The sequence below is a fragment of the Ipomoea nil genome, unplaced genomic scaffold, assembly GCF_001879475.1.
Source record: "Ipomoea nil cultivar Tokyo-kokei standard unplaced genomic scaffold, Asagao_1.1 scaffold1576, whole genome shotgun sequence".
NCBI lineage: Eukaryota > Viridiplantae > Streptophyta > Magnoliopsida > Solanales > Convolvulaceae > Ipomoea > Ipomoea nil.
In genome coordinates this window covers 1,519,779-1,545,965 of record NW_017618004.1, presented here as the reverse complement: position 1 = coordinate 1,545,965, position 26,187 = coordinate 1,519,779, and the positions used below count along the sequence as shown (strand labels likewise).

At 32.7% G+C, this 26,187-nt stretch overlaps 3 protein-coding genes across 4 annotated transcripts; 2 read left to right on the top strand and 1 right to left on the bottom strand.

Moving 5' to 3' along the window:
• Positions 1–2,589: 2,589 nt before the first annotated feature.
• LOC109190407 (GPI-anchored protein LLG1-like) lies at positions 2,590–4,786 on the top strand. 2 transcript variants are annotated; one of them, XM_019340880.1, is made up of 3 exons: positions 2,590–2,829; positions 2,972–3,051; positions 4,345–4,786. In XM_019340880.1, the coding sequence occupies exons 1-3, from the start codon at positions 2,717–2,719 to the stop codon at positions 4,707–4,709; spliced, it is 558 nt and encodes a 185-aa protein (XP_019196425.1). In that variant the 5' UTR covers positions 2,590–2,716; the 3' UTR covers positions 4,710–4,786. The 2 variants fall into 2 exon arrangements, with proteins under 2 accessions (XP_019196425.1, XP_019196426.1); XM_019340881.1 differs by having other exon boundaries at positions 2,598–2,831; positions 2,977–3,051.
• Positions 4,787–10,840: 6,054 nt separating this feature from the next.
• LOC109190404 (pentatricopeptide repeat-containing protein At5g66520-like) lies at positions 10,841–12,713 on the top strand. The gene has a single exon (XM_019340874.1). It carries the CDS (start codon positions 10,970–10,972, stop codon positions 12,608–12,610), a length of 1,641 nt encoding a protein of 546 aa, XP_019196419.1. The 5' UTR covers positions 10,841–10,969; the 3' UTR covers positions 12,611–12,713.
• Positions 12,669–17,493, bottom strand: LOC109190405 (actin-related protein 8). Its single transcript, XM_019340875.1, has 12 exons — positions 17,073–17,493; positions 16,539–16,624; positions 16,258–16,328; positions 16,054–16,121; positions 15,716–15,777; positions 15,276–15,373; positions 14,659–14,740; positions 14,437–14,579; positions 14,004–14,152; positions 13,722–13,855; positions 13,424–13,542; positions 12,669–13,050 (listed from the first exon to the last, which is right to left on the bottom strand). Exons 1-12 carry the CDS (start codon positions 17,450–17,452, stop codon positions 12,979–12,981), a joined length of 1,464 nt encoding a protein of 487 aa, XP_019196420.1. The 5' UTR covers positions 17,453–17,493; the 3' UTR covers positions 12,669–12,978.
• Positions 17,494–26,187: the final 8,694 nt, after the last annotated feature.

The window sequence follows — 26,187 nt, the reverse complement described above, 5'->3', positions numbered from 1 at the left end:
TTTATCCTAAATTTGTGAGTAGCAGTCAAATTTTTTTTATTTTTTTTTTATTTTAAGAACATCCTCTTTAGTCTTATTATTATTATGGCATGACTATTTTTAATAAATAGAGAAAAGAGTCAAATAAACCCTCAAACATTACCCAAAAGTGCAATTAAGCCCTCCAACTTTAAAAATATTTAATTATACACTCAAACTTATCATTATGACCGGTTATTCACCGGAAACAACCGGTCATTAATTTTCCGTCCAACTTTTCGGCGACCGTCAATGCTACCCGCGTTCTGCTCGTCTTCTCCGGGACTGGAGTGATCATCTTTTCCATTCCAGTCGTCCAGACGACTGTTGGAGAAGGTGAACAGACTGTTCGTCTTCTCCATTGGAGAAGACAACCGGTATGGAGAAGACGACTAGTACGGTCATCTTCTCCGTTGGAGAAGACGAACAGACTGTTCTTCTTCTCCATTGGAGAAGACAACCAGTACAGTCGCTACGGTCATCTTCTCCGTTGGAGAAGACGACCGTACTGGTCGTCTTCTCAGTAGACGACCGTACTAGTCGTCTTCTCGGTTGGAGAATAGAAGACGAACAGTCTGTTCGTAGGCGAGAAGTCGACCAGTACGGCGGTCATCTTCTCCATTGGAGAAGACGAGCATACTGTTCGTCTTCTCCAATGGGAGAAGATGTTCGACGAACAATACAGTCGTCTTCTCTAATGGAGGTCGTCTTCTCCATTGGAGAAGGACGACCGGCGGTGATTTTTTCTGGCGAAAGTGGCAGCAACGGAGAAAAACGACCAGCGGTGGCTTTTCCGACGAAAATGGCAGTTTTTTGGGCGGTGAATACCGGTAACCAATAAGTTACCGGTAAATATGGTTTATTTGCTCTATTTTAATAAGTTTGAGTGTTTAATTGAATGCTTTTAAAGTTAGAGAGTTTAATTACATTTGTGGGTAATGTTTGAGTGCTTATTTGATCATTTTCCCCAATAAATATTGTGTTTTTGATTGATACATTAGATTTCTCAACTTACGCCAGACTAATCAACTCTTAAAATTTCTGCCAAAAGAATTACGGGAGGAGCTAAATCTTGAATCACCTCGTCAGTCCTTAGGTTCCCACCCCTTGTCGAAACACTCTACACACAAAAAGATTTTTATCACATTTGATCAATCGATCATTAGAATAAGATTTTAGGATAATTGATTGAATCAATTGAGCTAATTTCGCGGAACTATGTTATTTATTTAATATTTGTAAGAGGGGTATAAATCAAATTATTTCACAAGATCCCAACAATTTCAAAACCGACCATGGGAGGGTGTTCCTCATCCCCACGTCATCCTGGTTTCTACGCGATCAGTATCAGAGTGGGGACTGGGGAATTGGATACTCCGGCATATTCAATGACAATAGTCATCCTATACTATCAAGTATATAATTTAGGATCACACTTATGAAATCGTTTCAACTCTCAACTCTCAATCATCTTTATTTGTAAGACGGATCGAGTGTATATGAAAATGTATACTAATTAGAAATAAAGTGTTTGTTACTTATAAAAGGAAAGTGTAATATTTTTAAATTAAAATATAAAATTATTATATTTTTCTTCAAAAAGTATTACATTTTCTTATAGAGTTAATTCCAGCAATGGTCCTCCGACTATATTGATTTTCCAAAATTAGTCCTTGACTTTTAATTTGGACACTTTAGGTCCTTTGACTTTCAATTTCTTTCCAATTGAGGTCCTTTCATCAGAATACGGTTAATTGAATTTTAAATGTAGGGGTAAACTCATCATTTCACCTGCCTATGTATTATTCTTAGTATTTCTCCATTTTATACGCGATATATATGAAGATAATCTTAGTCGAAACCCTAAAATATTTCTCGTCGTTCCCCATTTGCTGACTACTCGTGTGTGCATTCCTCTATTATTGAGATGTTTACAAGGTATAACAGCGAAATACGAAGGGAGAAATACGAAGAATAATACATAGACATGTGAAAGGACGAGTTTACCCCTTCATTTAAAGTCTAATGAACCGTATTCTAACGAAAGGACCTCAATTGGAAAGAAAATGAAAGTCAAGGGACCTAAAGTGTCCAAATTAAAAGTCGGGAACTAATTTTGGAAAATCACTATAGTCGGAGGACCATTGCTGGAATTAACTCTTTTCTTATATAAGTACAAACATTTTATTCCTTATTATTATTACAGTTTTCAGTATAAACCAAATACGTAGCACTTAATTCAAGTATAAGCGAATGATGACTTTGTGGTCTAGTGGTAGTTTCTATTCATAACTATTTTTTCTCAATCTACTGAAGCACAAAGAGCTAATAATCCGTCTCCGCTGAAACTTAAACTCATAATATTTCACATAGGGGAGCACCTTGGTACCAGTGGATCGGAGTATCAGACCACAAGATCCTTGGTATATATATATAATCATCTTTAACCTAGCCCCTATCTAATTTGTATCACGGGTATTACATTAATGATTGTATGTGTGGCTAAGCTACCTGATAAGGACGTCCAAAACGTACAAAAGCAAGTGGCCTGGATACCCTACCCAACCAAATTGAATTCAAATGCTACGGTCAATCCAATTGCCAAATATAGTCTACTAGTCAGTCTGTGTCCACTCGATCATCACTACCTATTATATTCATCACATCAGATCAGATCTGGAGAAATTATTAAACAATAATGGTTTGGATTAAACATTCTTCTTCATCTTCTTCTTCTTCTGTTGTTACCACCTTCTCCATACTTGTATCGTTGTCTCTCCATTTTCTTACTACTTTCTCTTCCTCCTCATCAGGTATGTATGTATGTATGTATATATGTATATATGTGTTAGTTTCACAAAAACTAATTACTATTTCTTTGAATTATTCCATCGATCTTAGCTCATCTTCGATTCGCTCACTGTTATTTTGCTAATAATTGTATATCTATATATGCAGATGAGGGTAGTGTGTTTGTTTCTCAGTATTCCACTGGGACTGGGATTGGGAGGAACCTCCTTCAGGCCAAGATACGTATGCTTCAATTCATTCTTAATTTCTTCATCCTTACCTCATTTATTAAGGATAGCTAGTATAGATACAATATTATCTTCAATTCTCTGGAAATGTTTCACCTAATTTGGCTGCCACTTACTAACAATACATATTTTCATAATTTAATTTCTTCAATTCCATACAAATTACTATTCAATTCCTTCTCTCCATGCACTAAAAGCTAAGCTAGCTAGGGGATATATAATTAATGATATAAAATGGAAATTAAGTATATTTGGTTTAGATAGATATATAGTTGGTTTCGATCATGATATGATCAGTGGAAAAGTTTGTGTTGAAATTCTTAAAGTTAATTAAGGTAAGAGAATTATATATATATATTTGAGAAATGGGGAAGGAAGCAAAGGAAGGTGATTTCATTTGGATTGATGTGAGTAGAATCTCTAGTGCAGCTACTACCATAATTTTATCCGATCCATTATTAGAAGAGAATCTAAGTTTTTGATACCATAATAGTTTATTTCGACATTTTTGTGCAATGCAAATACTTAAAAAGTTGCATATATATATTTCTTCAGGTTCAATTGTATAGTTATCAAACTTTTTTGGGGGAATCAGAGCAAGTGAATTTCTAGATTTTTTCTTACATCAACGTTACATTAGATTTTAGCAATACTTTAGGCGAGAGACGAAAATGGCCATTACTCAAGGACTAAAGACCTTTTCGTATACAAATAATATTGTAATGGCAGCAGATTAGAGGCAATTGAAACACTAATTAATCTTAAGAATATTTGAGTTAGAAAAAGTTTAGATCCTGTGCTAATTACACCTCCGAACTTTACCTGAGAAGTTAATTAAGCTCTCGAACTTTTGAAAGTTGCAATTAAGGGTTGGTCGCGTTCTCCGACGACTAGAGATGGCGACCAAACTGGTCGCCATCTCCAATCGGGTTGGTCGTCTTCTCTGTCGTTGGAGTAGTCGACCAGGTTTGGCCGCCATCTCCAAGGTACGGAGTAGGTGACCAACCCTTCTCTGGCGCGTGCTGGTCGGAGTCGTCAGTTTTCGCCACCAGAACATGGCCGGGCAACCTAGTGACCTGTTATTACATGTTACTTACATGTATTTAGGTCTTGATGTACTAAAATGACATGTTTATGTACCTAATTGTACTTTCAAAAGTTTAGGGGCTTAATTGACCTCTCAAGTAAAAATGTATTTGACCCTTTTCCATATAATTAATGCCTTTAATCTCTACCCAAAAAAAAAAAAAAATGCCTTTAATTATGGTGTTTTGTTGGGTGCATGCAGCTTGTAACAAGAACTTTGAGTCTGAGAACTATACCATCCTCACCAGCCAATGCAAAGCTCCATACCAACAAATACAGCCATGTTGCGACGCCTTTACACAGTTTGCCTGTCCTTTTGCCCAATTTTTGAATGATAGATCTACCAACTGTTCCGATGTGATGTTCACCTACATCGACCAAAAAGGAGGTTTCCCAAATGGCCTTTTCACCGGTTGCAAAGGAGATCAAACTGGCCTAATTTGCCCTACACCACCACCTGATTTAACTGCCGGAGTCACAGTGGGATTGGGGGCACCCCCACCCATTATTCAATTCCTGTTTTATACTACAACCCTCGCTGTAACTTTTTTATTTTTAATCTCTTAAATCATTATTATTATGTCATGTGTAATTCATGAATATATATTCACAAGTCTAATTAAATCCCTTTAAATTATCATAAATGTATGTATGAATTAAGACTTGATCGATATAAGATTGAATAAGTTTTTTGTTTGATTTATTCCTAGTTCAAATTGATTTATCATGTATCAAGTAATTAATAAACACATAAACACTATAACTTTCACGAATTGAGTAATTAAGTATTTTTGTATACGCGTGTATAACTTTATTGCTGCAATATGAACATGGTATTCGAAAGGTTCCAATGCTTCAAAATGTTTTCATGTTTGAAAATGGAAAATTATGTTTTCCTTGCATGGATCAGAAATGATATTTTGTTTTCTGCTGAAAGGTTGAATACTCGAAAGGTCATTTTTATGGTCTCTTGTGTGTTTTCGAAAGGTTAATTTGTTCTTTCAGACTTTACCTTTCGACTTTATCTCTGAAAGTGTGATTTGCATCTAGAAGATGTCAAATTCCTTATTTTTGCTATGAACATGTGATATTATGAATGTATATGAGAACATATGATATATGTTTTGTAGATTATGCATTCCATTGCCAAATGTGAATTTATTAAGCTCACTTATGAATGAAGCAATTATTTAGCTTGGGCTCTTGATATTGAAATATATTTGGCATCTAAAGAATTGAGCCAAGTTTTTGTTGCTAAGTCACAGAGCACCGATGCCTAGAAGGCACAAGCTCTCATTTTCATACGTCACCACTTGAACCACGACCTTAAAAAAATGAGTATCTGATTGAAAAGGAACCCCTTGAATTAATGGAAGTCCTTGAAGGACTATTCCGACCAGAAATCATCAAATGTTCTTCCTCAGACACATTTTGACTAGTTTAACCTCATAATTAATTTTGACATTATAATGTAAGTCAGTGATTAACTATATATAATTCAGCTATGCACAAAATAGTCTCGAAAGTGAAACTCTAAACAAGAAGTTTTAAAGGAATATTTAATTGAAAAGACATTGCCAACTTTTCATCAAAGTAATTTTGGACTCCAGCATCAGTATATGATAGCAAATTATGAGAAACATTATAAGCAGATTTTTAGCACCCCTTGTGGCTAAGAAACGCAACCATTTGTTGATGAAGAATCATAATGCAAGTATGGTTGTCTCGCACTGGTGTCTGAAGCAGATAATGTTGCCCAGTTGAGTAACTTTATAAGGGGTTGCGGTCGAGTTATGACTAGTGTGGTATGAGTTTCGAGCTCAAAATAATAAGAAGCAAAATGATCAATATAATTAAGGACGACGAAATTCATTTAAGCAAAATTCTAGCTAGAAGCAGGTTTGCTATTAATATGGGTGTGAAGGGCATTTGTCCATTCGTGCCGCACACCAAAGCATTTGATCATCGAAGAATGAATCTCATCTTGATGATTCTAGGTTGCCTGAAGCAAATATTGTGATAAATGATGATAATGAAATTATGAGGTACTATTGTTCTTGAGAAATGGCCCGGTTTGGCCCGGTATTGATGAAGAAATGATTGATGTCATGATAATGTTTTGAGTAATGCATGAAAATCTATTCATGGCTGAAAAAGTTAGCTCATGCCTGAAGCATGAAGCATCCGAGAAGTTAGCTCATGCTTGAAGCATCAGATAAGTTAGTTTATGCCTGAAGCACCCGAAAAGTTAATTCATGACTGCAATATTTATTGCATGGTCGAGAAGTATATATATTCCAAAAGTTATTTTTGGATGCAAATGATTATGAGTGCAAAGTGATTTTACTACTCGAATTGACTATTCTGAAAGTTTACTTCTCTAAGCTTATCCATCTAAGCTTTAACATGGAGTGGTAAGCCTAGAAATTTTTACTTTTCGAATGATGTTTACTTCCTAGACTTTATTTTTCGGAGGAAGTTTACTTCTCGGAGTTACTTCTCTTAGTTTGCATGCTTATTTATGGAAATTTTTCTCATGCATGCAACATGACTCTCGTATGCGATTGACTGGTTGCTAATTCAAAATTGAATTATTATTTGTTACATAATCCTATACCAATCCCGAAAGGATTGCTATTATCAAGAAATTATGATAATCATCTTTTGACTAAATTTGAAATGTCAAAATGTCAAATCTCTCTCCGAATATGGCTTAGTGCAATTCTGTGTTATTTAAGGGGTGGTATACTATACCCCTTTATAAGAATGATCTTTGACATATGCCATACATGATATGATTGATTTATATGTTATTAATTTGAAAGATAGAAGAAAATGATATCATATCAGTTTGCCCGGAGCAAACGAGAGAATGAATTATTTCATATCAGTTTGTCCGAAGCAAATGAGGGAGTGAATTATATCATGTGAATTTGCACAAAGCAATTCCCAAACCAGTGAGTGAACTAATGTAAAGTTCAGGATAAGGATTTTTGGGAGATCTTGAAGATCTATTTTATTTGACAAGCTTCTAACTTCCTTATGATTGTTGTGTACCCTTATAATATCATTTGATATGTACGCTTTCATATCTGGTTATATATGTTACTCTTAGATGATTACATATATGTTTTGGGTACTTCATATGTTGCGATACATTTTTAAAGGCTTTAAAGACCCATATTATTTTATAGTATGACATGAGCTATAGTGCATCGCCTTGGGAAAATATATATTTTCTTGTTGGGGACATCAGTTTTATATGCTATTGTGGTTATCGCAATCTAACCTACTGCATATCATAATTATCCCCCCTAGAACCTAGTACGTGGTATAAAACAAACATTTCCCATCTGCGTTTTATTCACAGTGTGCAGTCTTTTTCCTATATCACCACCATAGCGTACCTTTGTGGGCATGTATATGTTGATTATAAACCTCCGTCTGTTATTTAAATCCTTAGAGCCCATGATAAGGGATCAATATATAAATTAGGTACGCTGACTGCACACTTTATGAAGATCATTTCACGGCATTAGGGGGAGATAAGAGCTCAAATTTTATAGAATGCCAGGAAATTCTATGAATGATTGATCTTCAATATTTGAATCCACGTACTAGGTAGACTGAACTAGAAGTTCAGAAGAAGTAAACTGAACTGGAAGTTCAGAAGATAATTAATCTGCCAATATATATATTGATCATAAAAGAGTGACTAGGTCCTATATGTCTTTCCCAACTTGGACCATATGTATCTACCAATGCTCCTTGACGCCAGAAGCGTGGGGACATGTTGGTATAATCCGCAGAAAGCTAAATCTAGTAGAAAATGGTGTCACTCTTGAAATCGCTTAAAGAAGTATGTCGTGAAGACATTCGTCCAGAAGACGAAAAATCCCAGTAAATTTATAGGTGCACCCAGAATCATAATACTGGGGATGCGGAACGACCAGATAAAAATATCTTTGGGAAATGGCTAGAGTCTGGTTGAATTAGAAATCACCATTATTTTATGGGAGAAATTTATGAAAAATGTTATAGTTGTCGACAAGAGAATTGCCTTTACAAATTGCTCTCGTTATATGAGAATCTGGATCCAGAGCTAGGCACCAGTAGTGCCCTGATTTTTTTTTTTTTTAATGTATAAAAGAGCAATTAAGGCATGTACAGCTCAGCTCGCTAAAACTATATTCTCTTTATAACACGTACACCATTTAATGTTAAACCTGTAGGTTACAAATGGGTGTTTGTACAAAAGAGAAATACAAACAATATGGCGGTATGATATAAAGCGAGACTGGTAGCTTAAGGGTTTACGCAGAGACCCTGAATTGATTTCGATAAAATATTCTCTCCCACAACATATGGCATTACGTTCCGCAAATTAACTTTATTGGCAGTGAATTATGAATTTAGATATGCAGTTGATGAACGTCATGACCGTAATTTACTGGTCATTAGATGCTAATATTTATTTGTAAATCCCCGATGGATTCAACACTTTTGGAATGTGGAAAGTGAAAATCGCAACGTGTATCATTAAACTACTAAAGTCTTTGTATGACTTGAATATTATTGACTGAGTGTTTTCCTCCCGAAGAAGGAATGTATAAATAATATGTACCATTATGTGTTCGTTAAAGAATTGCTAATGGAGTTATTTATTTATCATCTCAGTCGATATTGACGGTTTAAATATCATTGAACACATAGAGAGCTTGGTGATATCAGCTCATGCCGAAATATGGAGTTTTAAAATAAAAGACTTGGAAATCCAAGTATTGTCTCGACCTGAAGATCGACCTTCTCCTTGAAGAAGTTTTATACACTAGTTAGCCTACTTGAAAAATGTCATGAAGATGTTTTATATGGATAAGTATTATTTACTTATCACACAAACGGTTGTCCAATAATCTCTTGAAGTAGATAAAGGACCATTTAGACTCGAAGATGATAATGAGGATATTTAGGGACTGGAAGTCCATTACTTCATTCCTATTGGAGCACTATTATTGAACTAGAAGTTCCATAATCGCATCAGGCCTGATATTGAATTTGCAATGAAATTGCTAGCAACATTTAGTGTTTCCCCCTACAATGAAAATTGGAATGGTATTTAACTTATCCTCCAGCACCTTCGAGGTACAAAGATTTTGACATTTATGTGAGAAACTCATATGTGGTTTTGATGGGCTACTTAGGCATTAGCTCTTTTATTTGATCCCTATGATGCCAAGTCCAAAACTGGTTATGTTATATTTTTACCCCCAATGTCCCATATGAGGACAAATAAGATTGTGTTGCACCAGCAAGTAATAGGTTTGTTAAGGGGAACCTTACAAAACCTGTTGCACCTAAGTCCTTCTACACACATGAACTCTAGAAGAGTTGTAAAATTCTTGTTGAGAAAGTTTGCCTCACTGAACAATCTTCCAGATATGTTCACTAAGTCTCTGCCTACATCCACATTTGAGTAATATGTTTACAAAATTGGGATGCGTAGGCTTAGGGGGGGGGGGGGGGCGGGGGGGGGGGGGGCGACAACCCCTAGCTGTGCTAGAATGGACAATCTAGAGGACTTTTGAAATCCTGAAGATTATGCTATGAAAGCATATGGTTGTACTCTTTTTCCCTTAGCTAAGTTTTTCCCCACAGGGATTTCTTAGGCTAAGGTTTTTAATGAGGCAACCGATGTTGGTGCACTTAAGTGGATAGTCCTGAAGACCCTTGAAATCTTGAAGATTATGCCCAGAAGGTTTATGGTTGTACTCTTTTCTTTGGCTAAGTTTTTTCCCACTGGGTTTTCTTAGGCTAAGGTTTTTAATGAGGCAACCGGTGCAACACAATAGTTTAACATACTTCGTGTACTCTTTTCCTTGTCTAGTTTTTCCCACTGGATTTTCTAGCGAGGTTTTTAACGAGGCATGAGTGTGGTAAGATAATGGCCAAGGGGGAGTGTTATAAATATTTCATTATGGCCATTAATCTTGAGTCTCTTCATTTGCCTTCCACTTATTACATTGTTTATGATTAAGGATATGAAAGGTTGTATGGATTCCTATAAATTGATAGTTAAGGCTAATGAAATGATATGGTTGCTGTGCCCTACATTCGGTGTTCTTCTTCTTCTCCTTTCTCTTTTGCTTCTCTACTCTATACACGCATATCTCCAAGCTATTACCGTGCAGTTATCACGCGAGATTTGGACTAATTGATAGATCAAATTACAACAAGTTGTTATTATTTTACAAATTTTCTTGATTCGTTGTAGTTTTATTGGTGCATTTAATCTGAGGTCAGAGTTTTTTTTTTTTTTTTTTTTATAAAGTAATGATTTTTGTTTTTACTAAATGATTATTTGAATAATTGAATCGTTAATATAATAAAGTAACAAAAATAAATGAATAAATAATTGATATTAATTTAATTGTGGATCACGGTCCAAAAATAATATTATTTTACGTATTTTTTCGCGCAATTCACTGCTATATACATTTTTGTAAATTATAATATACACTATTGTAAAATATAATATAAATTATTCTAACTCATAAAATACATTATCTTATCCCAGGAATGAGTCATTGTTAATGGAGCTATACATAAGGTTGGAGTCCCGGACCGAATATGGATTACTCTCCGTTTGAAAATGTTGGCGTTGTATATAAATAAAATATGGGAGAACCTGAATCTGTGTAACAATAAGCAATTGAAAAGGCTTTGAAAGTAACACATGTAAGAACATGGTGTTGAGGGTTTTGTCTGTTGGATAAGGTTTCTATGGCTGAGGATGTAAAAGACAAACCTAAACTTATCCTATAATAATAATGCTTAACAAGCCTGCCTTAAGTGAAAGCTCAAGGACCATCTACATGGCTCTTGCTTCCAATTCTTCTCTCCTAATAATAAACCACAACAATAATAATAATAATAATGCAGAATCTCAAACCTTTCGTGTAAATAGAATCGCTTCCGCCCATCTGTTGCTGCTTCAAATGTGCCGTTACTCTGCAGAAATCAAACAAATACACGCACAGTTAATCGTCTCAGGATCAATTCAACGCAGACAGAACCAAGCAAAGCTGCTGCAATCCTACGTTGGATCATTTGAACTTGATCATGGTTCATCTGTCTTTGAATCGATTCAGTCACCCGATGCATTCACGTATAATGTCATGATCAGAGGCCTGATTCTGGGCAAGCAGGCGAATGAGTCGCTGGTGATGTATGCTAGAATGTGTGCAGAAGGCATCAGAGAGGATAACCACACTTACACTTTTGCTCTCAAAGCATGTTCTCGCGTGAATGCGATTTGTGAAGGTAAACAAGTGCATGCCCGGATAATCAAGGCGGGGGTGAAGCCGAATACTCACGTTTCTAGCTCGCTGATTCATATGTACTCCAATGCTGGCTGCCTGGATTCTGCAGAACAAGTGTTTGATGAATTCTGTGAAGAAGATAGAGTGCTTGTGATGAACTCTATGATTACAGGCTATATGAATCAGGGCCATGTTGAAGCTGCTAGAGATATGTTCTGTATGATGAAAATGAAAGACGAGGCGACATGGAGCACGATGATAGCAGGCTACACTAAGAACAGTATGCACGAAGAAGGCGTAAGGACATTTCAAGAAATGGTGGCTTCAGGGGTCTCACCAGTGACTGAATCTGCAGTTGTGAGTGCTCTATCGGCTTGTGGCAGTTTGGGAGCATTGGATCAAGGAAGGTGGATACACAGATACATCCAGAAAATGCGAATTCCGGTCAGTCTTAACCTGGGAACTGCTCTGGTTGACATGTATGCAAGGTGTGGCAGCATAGAGTTTAGCTATGAAGTCTTCAAGAAAATGCCAAGAAAAGATGTTGTTACCTGGGGAGTCATTATTGCAGGGTTCGCAATCCATGGCCACGCTAACAAATGCTTCGAGCTTCTTGATGAGATGATCAGTGCAGGAACTAACCCAAACAGCATCATTTTCGCATCCCTGCTCTCTGCCTGTTCATACGCGGGACTGCTTGAACATGGCTTCAACTATTTCCACCTGATGGTGAACCAATACAAGATCACACCAAGCATTGAGCATTATGGGTGCCTGGTAGACCTCATAGGCCGCGCTGGGAGGCTTGCAGAAGCAGAAGAGCTGATTTCAGCTATGCCAATGGAACCCAACTCTGTGATATGGGGATCACTTCTCAATGCCTGCAGAATTCACAAAGACCAACAAAGGGGAGAACGGGCGTTCCGGGAGCTAATCAGATTAGATCCATCTGGGGATAGGTATAAACTAGCAGCTTACCTGTGGCATAACAACAGAGAGCTAGATGAAAATATATGGAATGGAAAGGATAATAAACCTGGTTTAAGTGTCATTGAGGTCAGTGGTGTAACTCATGAGTTCATGGTAAGGGATATCAGTCATAAACACTCTCAAGACATATATCAGATGATGGAAGGATCAAGGGATTAACAAGAAGCACAAATTCTGCAGAACTGTAATATAGTTAAAAAAGGTTTGGGTAAAAAAAAAAAAAAAAAAACGGTTTTCATATATAAAATTCCTTATCAGACTCCATCACTTTTTACACAGTAACAAATATTTGAGTGGAACAAAATGGTATTGTACAAGACTTCTTATATACTATGACTCTATATTATCATTACAAGCCCGGCTTTTGCTTTGTTGATAACTTGTACACAAAACTATGAAACAAAAGAAATAATTTATGCTTAAGAAGCTTTGTGTATGATACATCCTCCCAAACTAAAAGATGGTCTTTTGATTATAGCGTCGAAGTTCATCTGCTGCAGTTACTGTAATATATCAGACTCCAGTTGTCACCATATTAGCTTGGACCTCTGTCGAAACTGCTTCCTTGTCACACACCAGGAAGTGGGAAAGGTACTCAACTGTACAATAACAAGCAAAAACACTAAGTAACATTTATTGGCACATAAATCTAATGTTCCCATTTAAGGTTTGTCAATGGTTTGAAGGAGAAGAATATCTCTGATTGAAAAGTCAACTTAATTCTAATGTTCCCATTTAAGGTTTGTCAATGGTTTGAAGGAGAAGAATATCTCTGATTGAAAAGTCAACTTAATGTTTAGATTATACTGCAATCTCTTTCTAGTTCCTTTTTTTAATTTTTAAAATCACAGGGAGCAATTCTTCTAGTCCTCTCATCTTATACTTTGAACGAAACTGATTTCTATCTATATTAGAATTTAGAAACAATTTTTCAGTATAAAGGAAGATTAGAGACATTTTGCAGTAGCTTACATTGCTGATGAGTTTTGCCCCATGCCATGCAGAATCGACACCACAAGGGGGAGGAAGTACTCTGACACCAAAAGACATGGACGGGGGAAGAAGGTCACGTACTTCCTTCTCTAGTCTTTCTGGGGAGACAGCGCAAAGAAAGTAGTTTAACATTATTTCCTCATAACATTCTTTAGTTTTTTTTGTTTTTTTTTTTTCTATACCACAGTTCTATAAGTGCAAATATATAATGAATTAATGATGATGAAATGTCAAGGTGTATGAAAAACGTCAAAAAGTGAAAGAAACTGCTATTTACCTGCTAGCCCCGGCAAACAGGCACTGCCCCCTGCCAAGACTATTGTTTTATACCAAGAATCATCTGTAATTTGTTCTGCTTCTTGACAGTGCTCCATGCAAAGTGCAACAGCATTATGTAAACCCATGGCACGCCTGCAGAAAAGGAAAGGCACCCACACATATGTAATTGTGTTTGAAAATGCACTAATTAAAAGAATAGCACAGCTATCATAGAACATCAAGAACAAATGAGAATGGGACAATAGTTCCCAATTTGTAGACCAAAATGGTATAGACATACATTCCTGCAATACGAGGCTGGAACAAAATCTCTCCTGTTTGAAATCGTTCTTTATCAAGCGTAAAGAAACCTTCTGATGGAACTTGGAATGAGGCTTTTGTGTCTTTGGATAGCTCAGCTTCATAATCAGGAGCAACATAGCAGAGGTTCTGTGAGTCCAAAGAAAGAAACAAATCAAAAACATGCAACAGCTTCAGTCAAAATTTTCAGGTTTATTAAGGAAATAAACAATAATGAGATATACAAAGTTAAGTAACATCACAACTGGAGATAACAATATGCCATTTTATGTAGTGGAATCCTCCCTGAACCATCTTTAAGTAAAAAAAAATGGACATGGGCATTGGTAACTGGATTTGGAATATCTTGGAGGGTACAAAAATCCAACATATGAAACTGATTGAAGGCCCAGTGAGAAGACATAATGGATTACCTCCTTCAGTGTGCGCACGGTGTAAAGTGAGCCAAAATATATGTTCTTCTGTTGCATCTGCTCTTTGAGGAAACTTGTAAGTTTTAATGCTCCAACTCCTATTGTTTCCACACCCACATTGTGCATAACTTTGCCATGTATAACTGTTTCAGTAAGAAATGACAAAGGTTTAACAACAGCACATTGCACTGCAAATTTCAGTCTCAAGAAGAAATATCTTACTAGGAACAACAGATGTTTGGTGAAACCCAATATTGACAACTATTCCTGATGTCCGTCTTGCCGCAAACAAAGCCAAAACTGCCTACACTTTGTAAAAAGATCAAGTCACGATGATTATTGTAAAAGAAAAGGTACTCCGTATTAAATAGTGTAAGTAACCAAGTAGATACTCTATATTAGGCACTATAGATTTCAGTTCCCCCCATTGTTCTGTATGACAAAATACTTAGATATGTTTCTTAGCAGGGATGAACACCTTGTTTTCTAAGATATGTCGAATTTGGTTAATACATTTTAACTGCTATAGCGAGTTTTCAAAGATATGTCACATTTGGCTAATACATTTTAACTGCTATAGCGAGAATAATGCGTTACATTTGGCTACATTATTAAGACAGCCTTTAAAATTGTGTGCATCTTTATTACAATCACAACTGTTTAGTCCCCCCCTCCATGCTTCAAAAATAGCAGGCAAAAAATGATGCACTGGACAAATATTAATAACACAATTTGCAATCTTTAGTCCCCACTTTACAAGGACATGTGAAACTTGCAGACACCTTTAAAAGATAAAAACAACAAAAAATGTAGCCAAACACTACACAAAAATAAAATACCTGGTTCATGGCACAAACAGCAGGAACATTCATGTCAAATAATGCTGAGAGGATGGCTTCTTCTAGCTGCTTCCGGGCTGATTTGTCAGATTCAGCATCTACAATTGAAAACAATAGAGTAAGAATATGAAACTATGCATATCAATGACATAAAAGTTGATAAAAATCAACAAAAGAAGAAGGCTGACAAGGAACTCAGGAATTTTATTTACTCATCTATGGACAACATTTCAAGGATCAATCTTAAATGACTAAATATAAGACTTTCCTTCACCTAAATAATTCAAAGTGATGTGCTCTCAAGATGTGCAAAGAATAGGAGATTTTGCAATATAAAATGAAGTGCCATCTTGCCATCCACCCACATAAAGAAAACAGCTACAAGTACTAAGATTTGGTACCAAAAGGAATATTTTAAAATAGACTGAGTGGAAGCTCACCATCATAATGGCAAATAGGAATGGACACAATAATTGGCTGTGTTGATGTTTTCACCTGCATTCTGCAAACAATCAAAGTAACAAGAGGGGGTCAAGAGTGACCAAAAACTTATAAAGTGCAAAAACAAAACAAGTTTTTAACAAAAAGTTTTTAGATGGAATTTGGTAACATTAAGCTTCTCTCAAAATTTTCCAATCACAGTTAAGACTTAAGAAAGCAAAAGCCTTGGACATCTGTGCAGTACTCCTCTCAAATACCAAAGCTCAATTCTAAAGCCAGATACTTCTCCAAATAGATTGTTAAATATCTATCATATAATTTATTAAGAAAGACATACCTGCTATATATTGTTGAGAAGAAATGCCTCAGCCTAGAATACATTGGAGATTCAATGTTACCAAATTCCTGGACAGGAGCAAAAGTCCAGAAGAAAGACAAAAACGAAACTTTTAGAGCACAAGGTAAAAATAGAAAACATCTCAATTTCAAAATTGAAAACTTGAGAGCACAAGGTATATTTTCGTCTTATAAGAAATCTTACCAAAAAAGTTGCTGATCTCCCAGATGGACGACTATACTTACTCCACCCATATTTGCAATAGCCAGAACCACCTTTACATAAGCATAAGAATGAATTAATAAAATCTCAAAAGCAAGGGTATTTGCCACTGCATTCCACTTTTAATGTGGTTTTAACTACACTAATAAAATCAATAACTACAGTTCCCGGGACCACCCTACATATTTAAAAAAAAAAAAAAAAAAAAAAAAAAAAAAAAAAAAAAAAAAAAAAAAAGGTATAACCAGTGTTCTAGTACGCACCATCAACAATCATAGTTCCAGGAACCTTGGCTCGTTGACCATAAATATGCATGAATGAAAGGTCAGTCATTGGATTAGCAAATGTCCTGCATCCGGTAAACCCACGATAAATTCAGAGACTCATGCCTGCCATATTCTTTGCTTCTAATGGTAAAGAATCAATCATCAATTGTTCATTCAGAACAAATTAAAATCATAGTCCTAGAGGGTAACAGATGCAGTTTAATTGAAAATGAAATGTATGTATGAAGCTGATATATATAAATAATATAATTCAGCTAAAGAAACAGTCAATTAATCAAAAACCATGACAAGCTCGAATTTAAGAGAGAAACAGAAAAGCCAGATAGTAGGTGCACCAAATTGAATCAAACTTTTTTTAATTAGAAAACTCTGCTGCGCCATATAAAATAAAAACTCCTGATAGAAACAATAATCATTACCTATGAATTTGAGGTAAAATTCAGTTCATCATTTCTGACTAAAATTCAGTACCAATAACAGAAATTGAAATAGGAAAAAAGCGCACAGTACCAAAGAGAAGACCCCGATCGCAAATGAGTTTCGGCGAAGAAGATAGAATCCCAAGGATCTTGCTGATTCTGAAGGAAGTAAATCCACAAGCGATTATCGGAGACGATGAATTTCCACGACTTACAGACGGCGGTGAGCTTGGCTGCCTCCTTGGGGCCGAGGAGCTTGACGATAACGATGATTATATCGATCGGAATCCGATCGAAATCCCCCATGGAAGACGACCTCATACACGCGAGCTGGTGGAAGCCGTCGCTGGAGCTCCAGCTTGAGTAAGGATTCATGGAAGCCGAAGCCGAAGCCGAACGAGAGGAGACCGATTCCCAGACTTTTCGGAGCAGAGTCGCCATGGTTGTGTACTTGTGTGTAGTAACGCGCATCAAAGTTTTGGTGTGGACCTAAGTTGTGGACTTTGAGTCTCTATCTGGGCAATTTATATTAATTTGGTGGTGGGATAATAATTATCGATAAGTTTTCGCCACGCCAGCACCTGGGGACCACACCGTCCATACGGTCCATACCATACCGTTCGTTAATCGTACTCGTTTTAGTCACTTAACAAAGACGTGGGAAAATGTTGAGATCTACCCTCCCCACCTTTGAATCAGATTTTTATGCTTAAAATTCTAGAAAAGAAAATTGAGATATTTTTATAAATAATTAAAAGGTTGTGTGAAAATGTTGTGTGACTTGTTTGGGCTTGTGGGGGAACGATTAAAAAATGACTGAAAAATTAAAATGTAGTACGTTTTGTAAAAACAAAATAAGGTTACTGATCGGTTTGTCAAGCTTGTTAGGATTCATGACTGATGACAAAGAAACTACGTGACTCTACCAATGTCGCTAGTTAGTATCAATTGGGGGATAGTGTGGGACATATGGACTAATAAGTGATTATCGATGCTGAAAGTTAAGCGTGTTTCTTTGGATGATCCATTTATTCTCAATTGAAAAACTATGCTTATATTAGTTATATATATTCAAAATCATGATATATAGTTTGAATTGGAAATTGGAATAGTACATTTTTATGTTAAAACAATGTATGTGAAGAAAAAGATGCATATTTTTCCCCAAAATAATGTGATTTTAGACATCACGATCTAAAATAATATAATGCAGATTTTCTTCAAATAGAGTCGTACATTATAAGCTAACTTAAAATTAAAAGTTTAAAAGCTAGTAGTTATTAGCTTATTTTGAATTCAAAATAAGTTGTTATTTTAATATCTCTATTTTTTTTTATCGAATATATTTTATAGTTTATTTATAGAGTTAATTCCATTTTTTGTCCTAGATTTATATGTGACAATCCACTTTTAGTATGTTTTTATCAAAATATCTCATTTTTGTCCTAATATTATTGTAACATGACCACTTTTGGTCATCTATCAATAAACTCGTTGAAATTTCGTTAAATAAAATGACATTTTGATCTCTTTAATACAAAGTGCGTTGACTCTTTGTATATTGTATATTTATTTTTTTTTAAAAAAAAAAACATAATTGAAGGGCGAAATGCTCTTTTATTTAACGCAATTTCAATAATTTTTTTGATAGATGACCAAATTTGGTAATGTCATAATAATACTAAGACAAAAATGAGATTTTTTGATTAAAAAATGACTAAAAATGAACTGTCACATATAAATTTACGACAAAAAATGAAATTAATTCTTTATTTATAACTTAAAATAAATTATAAGCTTTACTAAACATAATGTTAGGCTCTGTGTTGGCAAACATAGCTGAAAAGCTATAAGCTAGGAGCTGAAAGCTGAAAAGCTATAAGCTCGGAGCTGAAAACTGAAGAGCTGTTATGATTGGAAGTGTTTGGTAAAATTAACTTTTTGATAAGTCGATAAATGTAAAAAGACCAAAAAGAACATCTTCATAAAATTTAAATTAGTTTGTTTACATATTAAAATTTAACATTTTGTCTTTTTAAAAAAATTAATATTTTGAAATAAAACTATTAGCATAATCATGATCTAGCATCTTATAATGAAGTATCAATATTTTTGCAAATCTCATAATAATAATAATAATAATAATAATAATAATAATAATAATATTTGTGGTGAAAGTTGCGGATAAATTAAGGAGAAGAGAAAGAGGTTTTAATTGGGAAGGGTAAATTATGTTATTTCTTTAAAATAATAAGGATAAAAATGAAAAAAAAAAAAAAAAAAAAAAAGTTAGGAAGCTAGGAGCTTATTTTGAAACGCTATCTTAAGTAGCGTTCAAAAATAAGCTCTTATTTTAGGCTAGGAGCTTATTTTGGGAACATTATCAAACAGAGCTTATAGCTTATTAGTAGCTTAAAATAAGCTATAAGCTCCTAAATAAGTTCTGCAAAACAGAGTCTTAGTGTTTTTCCATCAATTAAATTTTTAAGAAAAACAATTCAAATTAATTATTGTGTTTGATATTATCGTCGAAATATAACAATTAAAGTACTTACAAATTAATTGACATGCTTAGTTTGTTCAAACTTTCTTTTTTTTTGAAGGTTTGTTCAAACTTTCTTAAATAATAGCATGTCAAACTTTCTTAAATAATGTCTAATATACGATTGCTATATACAGTATCTCAATGTCTTGTATACGACTTTGCCTTTGTCTTTGTTTCGATGTCTTCTATTGTGTTATGAGCTTCTAGAAATTTTCCTATCAACACAATCAACTAAATATATTATTATAACCAAAAAAATAAAAGTCAATTCTATTTGTAGTATTTGTAGGTGTCATGTTAGTCATAATATTATATTATTATGATAGGACCATTTTTAATTATCCGTCAACAAACCTATTTAAATGATATTAAATACGATGACATTTTGATTTTTTATACAAATTGGATTAACTCATTATATTTTATTTTTACTTTTTAAAAATAAAAAATTCTAATTCATGACTACAGTACGATGTCTCTTCAATTACCATCCATGCCTCCTCGGCAGAACGTCCACAAATAATTTTTAAAATAATTTTATTTAATCTATTTTACTTTTGTTATCATTTTAAGCTTAGACAAATACTGTATATACTCATTTTCGCATAACACGCATCTTGTTACTAGTAAATAAATAAATATCTGTAACATATAAATGTTATCTTTTAGTATTAGAAAAAAGTCATTAAAATATTACATCTAGGAACATGGGAAGAGGATAATGACACCCATTTTGTTTTTCTATTTTCTAATTTTCCCTTTTATCTTATATAGAGAATTTAAAAGAAGCCCACGCGGGTTTAGATCAATGGTTTAGTGAACAGTATTTAAGAGAAAAGATCAAAATTTAAATTTTGGTAGCGGCAGTGTGAGAATTATGTTTAAAGTGGGCAGATTCTTTGTGCGCACTAGCATTCGGCCCTGTCCGCTGAATTATTGAGTCACACCGTGATTTACACAAAATCTTTGTGCGCACCGGTATTTGGCCATGTTCGCTGAATCATTGAGTCACACCGTGATTTACATCCTCCTAAATATTTTGCACAAATTTTTTGTGCGTACCGGTATTTGGTCTTATCCACTGAACCATTGAGTCACACCGTGATTTACATAAAATCTTTGTACATATCGATATTTGGTCATGTCTGCTAAACCATTGAATCACACCGTAATTTACCTCTTTTTAAATACTCTGTTGAGTCGAGGTGTAAAGTTTTTAAGATTGGAGATTATATTCAACCTGAGTCTGAGACGGCAGGTAAGTATAAATATAACGCAAATCGAAGACAGCAGAGCTAAGTTTCCTTAGTAACACGTACACATTATTCGTACTTCGTACCTAATAATATTAAACTAAGTAAAAATAATAAGATGAATACTGAGTGGATAAATCTCCAACACAGCTGCACGTTGTTGGCTGGCTATGTTACGTTCCTTAACTGGATAAACTTTGCATTATTTAAGGTTTCGATAGCGTAAAACGAGGGTGAAAGGACATGTGGACATGGCACCGTCCCTCTGTTACTCTTATCAGTTACAGCACATTCTGATGATAAGTTTGAGATTGTCAAATTCTGGTGATTTTAAGATCGAATTAAATGGTGGACCAAAGTTTTATATACTCCTAACTACTATTAGTTTTGAAATTGCTTTCAGAATATTTAATATGAAAATAATTGTATGGAGACATGATTTTAAGATCGAATTAAATGGACCAAAGTTTTATGTACTCCGTAACTATTAGTGTTGAAATTGCTTCAGAATATTTAATATGAAACTAATTGTATGGAGACATTTGTAATAGTTTCCCAAGTGTTTTTTGCACTTGATGAATTTATATTTCTTTTAGCGAAAACGGTCAATTATGGCCTAATAACCTTCAAAATTTTCAATATTATTCTTAAATTTAATATTAATTATTTAAAATAATATGAAGATTTATCCAAAATGTATCATAATATAATATCATTATTATGTCCAAGTTCATAATCTCAATAATATCTCCAAATAAATCAAATTCCATGAAATAATCTCAACCACATATACATACATACATACATATATATATATATATATATATATATATATATATATATATATATATATATGAAATATATTATGGGTCAATGGTCAAATCCATCATTTACACAACACAACTATTCAAATGATCTGGTTAAACTCAATTAATTATTTCAGCATTTCAAGCTAATCAACCCAACACCAATCTAACAACTAGGCTAATTAACTAAATATTTATGTAGTCCCCAACTACCATGTGATGATAACTATTGTTATATTATGCATCAAGGCGCACAAAATATTGTACACATTGACTCAAAACGACGTCGTTTTTATAAGTTGTGTGGGGAGTTGACGCGACGGATACCGTTCCGTCCGTTCAATCCCATAACAGTTTTTTTTTTTTTTTTAACACTTGTGTTTTATGTGTATTCTGTTAAGAGTTTGTGTACTCTGATAATGGTTTATGTGTATTATGTATTATGTTAGATTATGTGTATTATGTTAAGAGTTTATGTGTATTCTATTATACAATTTTGTACATCCGAAACAAATAATTTTTTTAAAAGTTACGGCAGAAAGGAGAAACCACGTCGTTTTGGTCAGGGCGCACAAGGTGCACAATATAATTTCCCGTGATAATACCTCTATTACCATTCCAAATAGGTGGTCACGAGTTATCATGAGTCTTTCAAAAACATATATATTTATTGAGTCATTATATTTAAAGTAATTTAGTCGATAATTAATTACCAATTAAAACCCGATAACATGTCTATCGGCCCATTCATTCTAATGGAAAATACTACTCCTACTTACAAATTCTACTCCCTCTTATAAAATTTTGATGTTAACATTTTCATTGGGACTCACATGATGAAAAGTCCTAATCATTAATTGATATATTATAGAGTAAAAGTGATGAAGTATAAATAGGAAGTACATGTAATAGTCTTTTTCAATCTTTACATATGTCTTGATTGTATTCTTAATTACAGCTATTGGGTGGTTAACTAGTAATTCACCCCTGCGATGCACGAGAAAATTATGTTATTATAAATATAAATAAAAAATAAAAAAACTAAAATATTTTAAATTATTTAATATAATAATATTTTTGAGTTTCCATTGGTCAAGTATTTATTATTTTTATAGAATACAAAATTACAATTAAAATTAAAATTATAATTTTGTATGGTTAATATAATCTCTAATTATGTGCATATTCAAATAAACTTATAGAGAGAATTTACATAATTACATTGATTTATTCTTAATTGTATTTCATCTATATTATAATTTTCACAATATGAATAATAACTAAGATAATTACATTTGGAAAGCAAATTTCAAATTTTGTATGTGTAAATTTAAACTCTAATTGAACATATTTTTTATATGATTATATAATATATAGCTATTTTATTTTTTAAATGTTGTGCTTTTTTTTTTTAATAATAAAAGATGTTGTGACATTAATTGTAGCATTAATTATTTCCCAAACCATATAGCTTTATTATATAAAGGATGATTACAGCTATTGGATGGTTAATGAAGACTATGGAGGGGATCACACTACTTAAGTGAGAAAATGAAGAAATTAATGACAAACCTAGCTAAAATGTAGTTGAAAGGTGAAAAGGTATAAGCTAGGAGCTGAAAACTGAAAAGCTGTATATGCTTGAAAGTGTTTTGTAAAATTAGTTTTTTGATAAGCTGATAAATGTAAAAAGGCAAAAAATGACATCTTCATAAAATTTAAATTAGTTTGTTTATATATTAAAATTTAATATTTTGTATTAAAAAAATTAACATTTTAAAATAAAACTATTAACATAATCATGATCTAACATCCCATAATGAAATAGCAATATTGTTGTGAATGTACTTCATCTAATAATTAATAATAATAATAATAATAATAATAATAATAATAATAATAATAATAATAATAATAATAATAATATTTGCGGTGAAAGTTGCAGATAGGAGAAAAGAAAAGAGTTTTAGTTTGGAATGGTAAAATATGTCATTTCTTTAAAATAATAAAGACAAAGATGAAAAAAAAATAGAAAGCCACTAGCTTATTTTCGTTCTAAAATAAGCTCTTATTTTAGGCAAATTATTGTGTGGATCATGGTCCACACAGTGTTATGTGGACCATAACAAAAAGTACATTTATAATATACTAAATGTACATTATTTTTGTACTGAATGTACATTATACAATATAATGTACACATTATACAATATAATGTACACTCAGTAAAAAATAATGTACATCCCCTGAATACAATGTACATTATTTTTGTACTAAATATATATTATTTTATAGTATACAAAATATGGTCCGCACAACTTGTGTGAACAATAATGATTGCTTATTTTAAGCTACGAGCTTATTTTGGAATATTATCAAACAGAGTTTATAGCTTATTAGTAGCTCAAAATAAGTTATAAGCTCATAAATAAAATCTACCAAACATACTCAAAATTTATAACAGTGATGTGTATTTTCATCTAATTTTCATCTAATAAAATACAATATATACTAAATATCTACTATCTACTATACTAATAAGAGCCCAAGAGAGTTAGGCCTATAATGAGTAGAAAAAATGGCGGTCAAATTTTATAATCAAATGAATGGCTCAGATTGATCAGATTTTAATTTTTACTTAAAATTTCCTAATTTATCCTTAATGAATATGATTTTCCGTTAACTTTTCCGTTAAATATTATCTTTTTCGTTAAGTTCTGTTAGTTCACCATTAATTTACTCATTGATTTCAATTTCAATAAGAAAGATCTTAGGTTCGAACCACATTCCAATCAAAGTTGGCATAATTAGTACTCTATTTTACTCTTATTAAATTAAATAATAATTTAGTAGCTACAACAAAAAATAATACATATGTATTTCTTTAATTTAGAATTGTCTCTACAATGTCTTTATTCAAAAAAAATTATTCATTCTCAATAAATTAAATAATAGAAATAATTTCATTATTTTATATTGTATTTATTTTTCTCCAATATAAAAATTCTTTACATTCAAATTCATCAATTGATTATATTCGCTGCATTTTCCCTACAATGTCTTTATTAAAAAAAATTATTCATTATCAATAAATTAATTAAGAGATATAATTTTATTAGTTATATTATCTTTATATTTCTCCAATGTAAAAATTCTTTACATTCAAATTCATCAATTGATTATATTCACTACATTGTCTATTATCTTTTTTTGTGCACTATTTTTTAATTAAATCTCAAAGTTATAATACAAAAATAATTCTATATATTTATTTACCAAGTATTTTATTAATACCATGAAAAAATTAAAAAATTTAAATTAATAAAACCAATTAACTACTTGAGAGATTTGTTGACAAAGAGAGTATTCAATTCACACAACAAATTTAAGTGAGAAACTACATTGCAATGTCCTTGTTTGACAATCAGCAGTTAGCAGTTAGCGTTAGCGGATTTGACCAGCGAATTATATCAACGATTGGTAAAAAGATATTTGAAAAATTAGCTGTTTAAATTAACATTTAAAATGACCTAAGGGTATAATAATAATAATAATAATAATAATAATAATAATAATAATAATAATAATAATAATAATAATTATATATATATATGTATATATATATATATATATATATATATATATATATATATATATATATATATATACAATAATTGTTTTAATAATAATTTTTTAAAAAATATAGATATGTTTTGGGGAAATCATTCTCAAAAACGTCAAGTGAAAATATTGTAAATTGCAATATTTGTATTTTCAGTGGTTTGGAACAAATTGTTGCTTCAAACTGTTGAATAACCAAAACACTTTCTTTAGCATTTTGATCTTTGGGTTACATCATATTTATCAATCGTCCAATATCTTTGTGTTACATTATAATTAAAAAATTTTAAATTTTTATTACATCTAAATTTCTTAAATTAGGAATTTCTTAGCTTTATCCATAATAATTTATTCAACAATAATGGTTGAACTAAATGAACACTGAGCAAAACACCTAAAGGACTGGTACCTTTGATTCATTCATTGATCTTGTATATATGTGCATTCATTAAATATATTAGAACCCTTTGCAACAAAAATACTTGGTTACTATTTAAAAAAGGTTTAGTAACAATTATAATGAATCTCCTATATTACATTGTATTCATATACTATGAATTACATATTTAAATAAGCAAATTAGACATTAAATTACTTATGTTGAACTTCTCATTTTAATCTTGCATTTATATACTTTCAAATATTTATTTAATTATAAACATTGGGTAGAAAAAATGACCGTCAAATTATTAAATCAAATGAATAGTTTAGATTGTTCAAATTTTAATTTTTCCTTGAGATTTATTAATTTATCCTCAATTATATGATTATCCGATCCGTTAGCATTTCCCTTAAGTACCGTTAATTCACCGTTAGTCTAATTCGAATACTAAAGTCTAATATAGAATTATAACTACAACATTAATCTAATTTTAATATTAAAGTCTTAATAGAACTCTAACCACGAATCCTACTGCCGGAATCTCCTCAAACAATATTAGTATATATTTAATATTTTATGCTTTAATTTTTATTTGCCCT